Source organism: Carlito syrichta, unplaced genomic scaffold, assembly GCF_000164805.1.
Source record: "Carlito syrichta isolate Samal-C Ts95f unplaced genomic scaffold, Tarsius_syrichta-2.0.1 Scaffold101946, whole genome shotgun sequence".
Taxonomy (NCBI): Eukaryota; Metazoa; Chordata; class Mammalia; order Primates; family Tarsiidae; genus Carlito; species Carlito syrichta.
The window spans coordinates 61,411-71,664 of NW_007046042.1; the positions used below are offsets into that span (position 1 = coordinate 61,411).

At 54.4% G+C, this 10,254-nt stretch overlaps 2 protein-coding genes across 6 annotated transcripts in view; one reads left to right on the forward strand and one right to left on the reverse strand.

The window, feature by feature from the left end:
• Positions 1 to 6,936, forward strand: part of SNX32 (sorting nexin 32) — a 10,427-nt gene extending 3,491 nt beyond the window's left edge. Inside the window, exons 2-14 of one of the 2 annotated variants that reach the window (XR_504740.1) lie at positions 2,825 to 2,929; positions 3,217 to 3,327; positions 3,441 to 3,562; positions 3,747 to 3,870; positions 4,051 to 4,155; positions 4,296 to 4,401; positions 4,561 to 4,636; positions 4,853 to 4,892; positions 5,566 to 5,652; positions 5,756 to 5,915; positions 5,989 to 6,074; positions 6,308 to 6,412; positions 6,739 to 6,936. Coding sequence is in view for 1 of the 2 variants with exons in the window: in XM_008064717.1 (XP_008062908.1) it covers positions 2,825 to 2,929; positions 3,217 to 3,327; positions 3,441 to 3,562; positions 3,747 to 3,870; positions 4,051 to 4,155; positions 4,296 to 4,401; positions 4,561 to 4,636; positions 4,853 to 4,892; positions 5,566 to 5,652; positions 5,756 to 5,915; positions 5,989 to 6,074; positions 6,308 to 6,361 (1,176 nt within the window). In the remaining variant the exon portion in view is untranslated. Of the gene's footprint in view, positions 1 to 2,824; positions 2,930 to 3,216; positions 3,328 to 3,440; positions 3,563 to 3,746; positions 3,871 to 4,050; positions 4,156 to 4,295; positions 4,402 to 4,560; positions 4,637 to 4,852; positions 4,893 to 5,565; positions 5,653 to 5,755; positions 5,916 to 5,988; positions 6,075 to 6,307; positions 6,715 to 6,738 lie in introns of those variants that run through there. The other variant, XM_008064717.1, reaches the window with a different exon arrangement.
• An 846-nt stretch (positions 6,937 to 7,782) lies between these two features.
• Positions 7,783 to 10,254, reverse strand: part of CFL1 (cofilin 1) — a 6,191-nt gene continuing 3,719 nt past the window's right edge. For 3 of the 4 annotated variants that reach the window (XM_021715664.1, XM_008064727.1, XM_021715668.1), the window contains exons 2-4: positions 8,870 to 9,177; positions 8,655 to 8,731; positions 7,785 to 8,433 (exon numbers count right to left, since the gene is read on the reverse strand). In XM_021715664.1, coding sequence (XP_021571339.1) covers positions 8,321 to 8,433; positions 8,655 to 8,731; positions 8,870 to 9,129 — 450 coding nt within the window. In that variant the 5' untranslated portion in view covers positions 9,130 to 9,177 and the 3' untranslated portion in view covers positions 7,785 to 8,320. Of the gene's footprint in view, positions 8,434 to 8,654; positions 8,732 to 8,869; positions 9,178 to 10,254 lie in introns of all 4 variants that reach the window. The other variant, XM_021715674.1, reaches the window with a different exon arrangement.

Consider the following 10,254-nt stretch of genomic DNA (forward strand, 5'->3'; position numbering starts at 1 on the left):
CTCTCCGGAGCCCAGCAGGTCGAGGCTGCGGTGGCCGGGAGCGGCCACTGCACTCCAGTCTGGGCGACAGAGTGAGACTCCAACTCAAAAAAAAAAAAAAAAAAAAATATATATATATATCATGAGGCCAGGCACAGTGGCACATGCCTATAATCCCAGCATTGGGAGGCTGAAGTGGGAGGACTGCTTGAGTCCAGGAGTTTGAAAACAGCCTGGGCAACAAAGCAATACCCCAACTCTACAAAAAATTTAACAAGTCTCATGAACATTAATGCAAAAATCATAAACAAAATATTATCGAGTTAAATAAGCAACATATAAAAGGATAATACTTCATGAACAGGGTGTTCTTCCAGGAATGCAAGGTGGTTTCACATTTGCAAGCCAATCAATGAAGTTCAGCACATAAACGGAATAACAGGAAAATTTATGTGAGTATCTCAATAAAGGGAGAAAAAAATGACAAAAATAAACACTCTCATCAAACTAGGCATAGCAGGGAGCTTTGTTAAGCTTTATTATGATCTCCTTGATAAAGAATATCTAAGAACATTTTCAGTGTTACATTTTGAATACATTCCCTCTGCAATCAGACATAAGTCAATAATTTACATTATTACCTCATTATCACTTCTACGTTGTTCTTGAGGTCCTGGCAAGTGTAATAAGGCAAGAAAAAGAAATAAAGGTATAAAACTTGGAAAGGACGAATTAAATGGTCATTATTTTATGTTGTAGGATTGTATATGTAGGAAATCCAAAAGAATCTACAAACTATTAATAAGTAAATTTAGCAAGCTATTTTAAGAATTTATTAAAATTAATAAGTAAATTGACCTGTACACAAGGTAAATATATAAAAATTTAATGTTTCTATACGCCAGCAACAATCAGAAAATAAAACTTTTAAAAATACTACGTAAAAAGTAAAAAAAGGATTGGGCTTGATGGCTGTAGTCCCAGCACTTTGGGAGGCTGAGGCGAGTGGATTGCCTGAGCCCATGGGTTCGAGACCACCTCGGGCAACTTAGCAAGACCTCGTGTGGGATTACAGGCTGAGCCACCGAGCCCAGCCAAAAATTATTTTTTTTAAAAAAGAATAAGACGGGCTCAGTAGCTCATGCCTATAATCCTAGCACTTTGGGAGGCTGAGGCGGGAGGTTTGCCTGAGCTCAGGGGTTTGTGACCAGCCTGGGCAACTTGGTGAGACCTCGTCTCTACAATAAATCAAAAAATGTTCGGGCATGGTGATGAACACTTGTGGCTCCTGCTACTTGTAAGGCTGAGGTGGAAGGAGCACCTGAGCCCAACAGGTTGAGGCTGCGGTGGCTGTGAGCGTGCCACTGTACTCCAGCCTGGGTGACAGAGTGAGACTCCAACTCAAAAAAAAGAAGGCATTCAGATGGCAGATAAGTACAGAAAATGCTTCCCAGCATAATTCCTCACCAGGTAATACAAATTACACCCCCAACACGCTGTTACCACACCTCTACTAATAAAGACTAACCAAAATAAAGACCAAAATAAAGACTAACAATTCTGAGCCATTGGAGTGGTGTGTGCCTGTACTTCCAGCTACCCGGAGGCTGACGCTGGAGGATTGCCTGTGGCCAGGAATTGGAGACCAGCCTGGACAATAAAGTGAAGCCTCATCTCTAAAAATAAAATAGGCCAGGGGCGGTGGCTCAAGCCTGTAATCCCAGCACTTTGGGAGGCGGAGGTAAGGGGATTGCCTGAGTCCACGGGTTTGAGAACAGCCTGGACAACTTGGTGAGACCTCATCTCTACAATAAATCAAAAATTAGCTGGGCGTGGTAGCGCGCACCTGTCGTTCTGGCTACTTGGAAGGCTGAGGCAGAAGTATCGTCTGAACCCAGCAGGTCGACAATCGGGTGGCCATGAGCATGCCACAGCACCTAGCCTGGGTGACGAAATGAGACTCCAACTCAAAAAAACCCCCCAAAAACATAAAATAAATAATTTTTTAAAATAAAAAGAATGTTAATGGCAGCTTTATTCATAATAGGCAAAAACTTTAAATAATCCATATGACCATCAACAATAGCATGAGCGTGTATACATAAACTTTGATGTAACCATATCATGGAACATGACACAGCAATGAAAACAACTGCCACTCTACCACAACACTGATGGATCTCTCTAAAGACAAGTGGCAAAAAAGAGTACATACTATAACACTGCATTCATATGAAGTTCAAGAACAGGCCAAAGTAACCTATGGTGATAGAAGTCAGAATACACACCTGTAATCCTAGCACTTTGGAAGACCAAGGCAGGAGAATCATTTGAGACCAGAAGTTTGAGAACAGCCTGGACAACACAGCAAGACCCCATCTCTACCAAAAATAGAAAAATTAGCCGGGCGTGGTGGTGCGTGCCTGTGGTTCCAGCTACTTGGAAGGTTGAGCCTGTGCACAGCAGGCTGAGGCTGCAGTGGCCATGAGTGTGCCACTGCACTCCAGCCTGAGTGACAGAGTGAGCCTCCAACTCTAAATAAATAGGGTTCAAATCTGGCCCTGTCACTTAGCAGCTGTGTGACCTTAGACAAGTTACTTCATCTCTCTGGTAGTCTTAGTTTCAACGTCTGTATTTTCCCCTCCAAGGATGCGAGGGAGGGGAAAATAATTTTGGTAGTTGTAAAGCTCAGATCAGTGACATAAGGATCCTTTGTTGGTGGCCCTGGGTCACTGCCCAAGCAGTGCTGCTGGGGAGGGCCCTGCAAGGGGGACCAGAGATCTTCGGGGACAGGATGGGCCCAGGAGCCGTGCTCAGCAACTCAGAGACCTCACCTCCTCCTCAGCCTTCCTCCATGTCTGTGGATCTGCAGGGAGACAGCTCCTTACAGGTGGAGATCTCCGACGCAGTGAGTGAGCGGGACAAGGTGAAATTCACTGTTCAAACCAAGGTGAGGCAGCATGGGCACGAGGGGCAGTCCGGTAGGCACCGACCAGCACAGCCCTGGGGCCCTGTCCCTCCACCTGACACTCCTTGAAAGCGAGCATCTTGTGTCATCTCTGGTCGCCTTTGCCCGAGGCCCCAAGGCCCCACCATCCTGCGTGAAATCACGGACACCTGAGCCCCAGCCTGGGCGGTGGGATGAGGGATGCGGAGGCCACAAGTGGGTGTCCGGGATGCTTGATGGGAGCAGGTGTGGGGCGGGGCAGGGACCTCAGCCAGGCCTCCCACTTCCAGAGCTGCCTCCCCCACTTCGCCCAGACCGAGTTCTCCGTGGTGCGGCAGCACGAGGAGTTCATCTGGCTCCACGATGCTTACGTGGAGAACGAAGACTACGCCGGCCTCATCGTGAGTGGGGCGGGTGCGGGCTGGTGGGGCGGGCCGGGCACTCAGAGGACCCAGGGCTGTGACAGTCTCCTGGGCAGTGGGAGGTCTCCCAGCTCTGTTCCTCCTTTGAGTAGATACCCCCGGCACCCCCGAGGCCAGACTTTGAGGCTTCCAGGGAAAAGCTGCAAAAGCTGGGCGAGGGGGACAGCTCCGTCACCCGGGAGGAGTTTGCCAAGATGAAGCAGGAACTGGAAGCGTGAGTGCCACCTCCTTTCCCAGCCCTCCCCAGAGCCCCGGGGTTGCTTCCCTGGCTGTCCCTGCTGACCCCGTGGATGTTTAGACACTCTGACCTCTGACCCCAGGGCTGCCAAGCGGAAGGGGGCAGGCGGGAGTACAGGTGCTGAGGAGGCATGTGATCTGCCTGTCTGCTGCTCCTGCAGGGAGTACCTGGCCATCTTTAAGAAGACAGTTGCGATGCACGAGGTCTTTCTGCAGCGCCTGGCAGCCCACCCCACCCTGCGTCGGGATCACAACTTCTTTGTCTTCTTGGAATATGGACAGGATGTGAGCTGTGCTGGAATGCTGGGGTCACCCCCGGGAAAGGGGGCTAAGACTGGGGTGGGGGCGTCACTTGGCAGGGCTGGAGAAAGGGGCTTCAAGTGGGCTCAAGCTTCTGTGAGTGGCATGGGACTTGGCCTGGGAGATGCCCCCCACAACATCACCCCCTTCCTTGGTGTGCCTCAGCTGAGTGTCCGAGGAAAGAACAGGAAGGAGCTTCTTGGGGGATTTCTAAGGAATATCGTGAAGTCTGCAGATGAAGCCCTCATCACCGGCATGTCAGGGCTCAAGGTAACCCCAGGGCTCCCCTCTGGACTCAACCCAGGGCCTCAAGTCCACAGCAGGGATTGAGGCCGGGCCCACCACAGGTGCCCGTACTGCCATGCTCCTTGGTGACCCAGTGTAAGTGGCGTCCTGTCTGGCTCCCTCAGGAGGTGGATGACTTCTTTGAGCATGAGAGAACCTTCCTGCTGGAATACCATACCCGCATCCGAGACGCCTGCCTGCGGGCTGACCGTGTCATGCGCTCCCACAAGTGTATGCGGAACCCAAGGGGACCTGGATTCCACTGCCCCTCTCTCCTGGGGAAAAGGAGAGAGCAGGGAACGCCTTGGTGTCTGTCTGTGGCCACTAGCACCAGGGGTGGGGTGTGGTGTGCAGACCCAGGGGCTCTGATGCGAGGTTGTTCCCCAACAGGTCTGGCAGACGATTACATCCCTATCTCCGCTGCGCTGAGCAGTCTGGGAGCACAGGAAGTCAACCAGCTAAGGACGTGAGGACCCCCAGCCTCTCCCTATGCCTGCAATACTGTGTCTGCCCATGAGGGGTCCCTCTGTAGAGTCTGCTGTCAGCTCTTGGTGGGAGGTGTAGACACTCCTGCGGGATTCGGGAGACCAGGGGAGGGAGATCCCCAAGGAGGGACTGAGGGCAGAGAGGCTTTGTGCTGGCCCTCAGCTCCCTGTCCTCACTCCTCCCCACGGCCTCCTAGGAGCTTTCTCAAATTGGCAGAACTCTTTGAACGGCTGAGGGTGAGTACTGCCTCCTGTGCTCAAAGGCTCCGGAGCGAGCCTTTCAGGGAAGATGAGTCCTGGGAGAGGGGCGTGCTCCAGGATCGTTTCAGAATGTCCGGTGATAACTTGGAGCCAGTGACACCCTGGGCTCACACTTGAGTAGTTTAATAAGGGGTAGAGTGAAGAGGATCCAGTCTTCAGCGTGTCTGTGGTGGAGGAGACACAAGGATATGCCCATGCCTTGGGCAGGCTACATCAACTGCCAATGCGCTGCCCAGACGCACACTTCTCTAACTCTTCCCCAAGAAAGTCCCTGGAGCACCAGCCTTCCTAAATGGAAGCTACCCAAAACACAGAGCCCCCTACTTTCAGTTCCTTGTGACCCAGCCACTGACCTTCCCTGCTTTGCCCAAGTGCCCTCACTGCATGAACTAAAGGCTCCCACACCAGGCTTGCACCAGCTGCAAAGCCCTCAGCCCTGTCTGGCCAGCTCCTACTCAACCGCCAAGATCTGAGTCAGATGCCACTTCCTCTGTGAAGCCTTCCCTGGCCTGCTCCCCTGAAAATCAGGGCCTGACCTAGAGCGGTTACCAAGTGATTCTTTGCTGGATGTTTAGATGAAGAGGAGCCTGCCACCCCTTAGCTGCCCCTCTGGCAAGCTCCCTTCCCAGTCCCCACCTTCCTGATACAGAAGCTGGAGGGCCGGGTGGCTTCTGACGAGGACCTGAAGCTGTCGGATATGCTGAGATACTACATGCGAGACTCCCAGGCAGCCAAGGTGAGAGCCCCAGAGCGGAGGTCAGGGCTGGAGGCCAGTAAGAGAGGGGCAGCTGGGGAGGGCAGGGCTGCGGGCAGCAGTGACCGGTGCCCGCCGGCCCTAGGACCTGCTGTACCGACGGCTGCGGGCGCTGGCCGACTACGAGAACGCCAACAAGGCCCTGGACAAGGCCCGCACCAGGAACCGGGAGGTGCGGTCTGCTGAGTGCCACCAGCAGCTGTGCTGCCAGCGCTTCGAGCGCCTCTCAGACTCCGCCAAGCAGGGTGAGCCCACAGCCCGCAGCCCTCCGGGTCACCTGCCCTGCCCCGGGGCCCTATACCACTTCCCTGTCTCCAGAGCTCATGGATTTCAAGTCCCGTCGGGTCTCCTCTTTCCGAAAGAACCTCATCGAACTGGCGGAGCTGGAGCTCAAACACGCCAAGGTGAGTCCTCAGGCTTCTCTGAGCCTCGATGCCTCTCCACCTCCCTCTCCTAGGGCATGAGGATATGTGTATTCTGGGGGTAGGGGGTCAGACATGCCCATCTTTGGCCAGGACCTTCCCTTCTCTTCTGATCACTGGAAGGCCTAGTAAAGGGCAGCTGTTACTGCATATGACAGGGTATGGAGAGAGGAGAGGGAGGAGCAAGGAATTTCAAGATCTTTCTCCTCTTGCAGGCCAGCACCCTGATTCTCCGCAACACCCTTGTTGCCCTAAAGGGGGAGCCTTAGAGCAAGCAGCGAGAGGCTGGACAGACCCTGCTCTGGGACCCTCGGGGCAAGGTTCTCCCAGACCCTCCTCCCCAGCAAGATGCCTCCTTCCCTAGCAATGTGGCTACTAGCCACACCCTTCCACCACCCCACATCCTCTCAGGGCAAGCCTGAGCCCGACCCCCTCCCAAAGGTGCCAGGTCCTGAAAAAGCACCATACTTGGCCAAAGCCCAGCTGAGCCTCGGGGACCCTGACCTTCCTCCCCAGGAGGCTGAGGGACAGCCTCTACCCACCCCTCGGGCCTTGAAGAAGTAAGCTCATTTGCTCCCAGCCTGTTCTTCACAAATTAAAGGCCTGATTTTGTAGCAAGGGATTCTGCTGTCCATCCTTCCCGCAGCTCAAGGGCCACCAGGCACACCTTCTGCCAGGGCATTGTGAAGACCAGGTCCCAGGGACACTAAGGAGGGCACCACTGCAGCACCCCCTGCCTTCTCCAGTGGCAGCAAGCTCCCCATGGAAGGTGTGACACCCGGGACTTGGAACTCAGAAGTCTTCAAGGTTTGCCCCCACCCCCACAAGCCCTAGCACAGACCACACTTAAGACTAATCACAAGTTCCCTACACCTATTTTCTAACCCTCCCTCCCTCAGCTGCTGACAAGCTCCAGGAGCTAAGGGGCCAACTCTCTAACTTCATGAGGTTTGCTCACTTTTTCAGTTCAGCTGATTAGGGAAGGTTAAATCCTGCATCACCTGCCCAAATCCACCTTACCCTAAGGGCAGACTTCTTGGATTCCTTCACCTGCTGGACAGGTGAAGGTACTAGCTGGAGATAGCCCACGGCGATGTTGGCAAACACCTGGGACAATGGCGACACCCTCTTGGTTAAACAGAGAGGTGGTGCTCAAAACACCTGGGTCTGAAGTCCCGGGCTCCACCTGGTTGGCCCCACCTCGAATGGACTCTAGCCATTCTACAGTAAGCCAAAGGCTCATTTTGGCCTGACTCATAGCAGCCACTGAACCTCACCATCATAAATGTGAGTCAGCCACCCAGTGACAGAGCAAAGAAAACCAAACTTCCTTGAAGATGGAGAAAGTTCGCTACAGGCAACCTGGGGCCTGCAGTGATCAGCCCACACCTGGGCAAGACTAGCGTCTCAAAAGCGGACCTCACTGCCCACCCAGGTGAGGCTACGGAAGCAACCAGCTCAGGCATGATCCATTCCTGCTTGAGGACCTCTGTAGCCAGTAATGGACACCCCCTGGGCTCAGCCACCCCTTAAACAGCAAGTCTGCTGCCAATCACAGCACTGCTCACAAAAGAGTGACGACCATCAAAGGCTGTCAGCCAGTTTCTGGGCCCAGATGAGGGTGTGTTAGAGGAGAGAGATTCTGCTTGTTCTCGCAAAGGGCTCCTGGACCCCAACCCTGAAACAAACATCCCATTAATGAGCCTTTTTATTATTGTCTTTTTTTTGTTGTTTTTTAATCGAAGGTCCCTTACTGGTCCTGCTTCCATAAATGGCCATGACCAAGGGAAGAGGGAGAGGAACCAGCCGGCAGGGGGAGGGGTCATCTCCACAACATTCCATTTGTACACAGAACTAAACAGACAAGCACAGAGTCACTATGCGGTTAGAAGTTGGCAGCATGGGAAGGGAGAGGAACAGGTGGGGAATGAGGGTTTTGTTAAAAAAAATACAGGCCCCCCCCAAACTGGGGTGCCCGGGGGGAACTTGGTCTGCTTCAACCCAAGAGGAATCAAGATCAAAAGCGGTTTGGGAAGGCCAGAACCGTCAGGGATGGAGGGAGGGAAATCCAGGGGGTGGGGGGGCTGTTTGGCAACTGGGGTGAAGGGATTGCCCTCCCCCTGCTGGGATCCCCCCAGCCCCCCCGGTCTGGCAGGGAGGGGGCAGCCCGCAACCCCCGAGAGCAGGTCTGGGGCTGCCAGATGCTCCAGGCAGGGGACCAGAAGGGCTCACAAAGGCTTGCCCTCCAGGGAGATGACGGCGCTGCCCCCCAGTTTCTCTGCCAGGGTGCAGCGATCCTTGACCTCCTCGTAGCAGTTTGCTTGTAATTCGTGCTTTATTCCTGCAGGGAAGAAAGAGGACTATCTGTGAGCAGGAAGTACTGGGGTGGGGGTGGGGATTGCTGCGACTGGGAAGGAGCCAATCGAAGCAGATGGGAGACAAGATCACCTCCCAGCAAGCAGGGAAGAGGAGGGAGAGGACCCCCTCCGCCATGCCACTCACCCCACTCTGCAGCCAAGGCCTGAAGAGAGGGCACATGACACTGCCGATGCGGGCCCTTACCTGTCAGCTTCTTCTTGATGGCGTCCTTGGAGCTGGCATAAATCATTTTACTCTTAAGGGGTGCACACTCAGGAGCCCTGGAGAGAAGCAAGAGTTAGGGAATTGGTAGCAATGGCAAAGCAAGAATGACCGCAAGAACCCTTGGGCCGACTGACAAGTGTTCTGTTGCAACCCCTTCCCCAAACCCACACCTCTGGGGCCAAGCAGGAGCTCACCAGAAGATAAACACCAGGTCCTCCTTCTTGCTCTCCTTGGTCTCGTAGGTTGCATCATAGAGGGCATAGCGGCAGTCCTTGTCTGGCAGCATCTTGACAAAGGTGGCGTAGGGGTCATCGACAGTCTGGCCCACATCACCCACCAGGATCTCCTTGCCCTCCTCCAGGATGATGTTCTTCTTGTCCTCACTCAGGCAGAAGAGCACCGCCTTCTTGCGCTTCTTCACCTCCTCTGGTGTGGAAGACTTGCGCACCTTCATGTCATTGAACACCTTGATGACGCCATCAGAGACAGCCACACCGGAGGCCTGGCGGACGAGCCACACACACATAAGGAAAAGGATTCTGGGGAATCGCGCCCTTTGCTTTCTCAAGAGCTCCCCAGTTTGGACACCAGCAAGTATCAACACCAGCCTCACGTCAAGAGATCACTAACCCCCCTCCCCAGACGAGGCTCAAGTCACTGTTTTCCCACCCAAGCCACTTCTCTCTCTCATGGAAGACTTGTAAAAAGCAGACCTGCGAGATGAACCCAAAATTCAAAGAATGCACAGGCTACCGACTCGTTTCCTACTCACAGCATCCAATGTTAGCTTTAGATAAAAATGCTGACTTTACAGGTCAGAGGAGGACCCAAACCCGAACCAGACTCGTCTTCAGAATAAAGCAGGGCTTCACGATGCTAGACGGGACACCAAGGGTGCTCAACTGTCCCAGCAAGTCCTTCCGAACTGCTGGATACAGTTAGTACACAAACGACCCTCTGCCCTGCAGGGATCGTTCCCAAAAAGCCAAGATTCACAACCCCAAATGAGGACCCTGCCCGACAACTCCCTATGCAATGGCTCAGGGTCCCAGAGATCGCTGACAGAAAGTAACAGGCCAAACTCTAGTGCTCGAGAGCTCTTTAAACTTCCACCGTGTGTAGAGCTGGGGGACGCCATAGCCAGGGGAGCGAGTGACTGTCCACAGCGAAACGCGCTCCCCCTCCCCCCGGAACTGCAGAGGAAGCCGGCCACGTGACCCCGCCGCTTCCGGAGTGGGCGGGGCAAGGGGACCGCCGAGGCCCGGCCCCCTCCCCAAGAGAGAAGTCCGTACCCGAGAGGCAGCAGGACCTTCAGGGCATCCGCCCCAGGGATCGCTTTGCCACCGGCATGGGGATCAGCCCCGCCGACCGCGGGCAGGAGCCGGGGCAAGTCACACAACCGTCGGCTGTCGCAGCCCTGGGGCCGCGCACAGGACGCGGGGTGCTTTCCGGGCGGTGTCCGCCTGGTCACTTCCCTAAACTCGGCTCCACCCTCAGGCCCCATCCGGGAAGGCCCGGCTAGCCCAGGGACTCAGCCCCGGCGGCCGGCCTGAGCGAGTGCGCACGCGCCGGCGGCAGC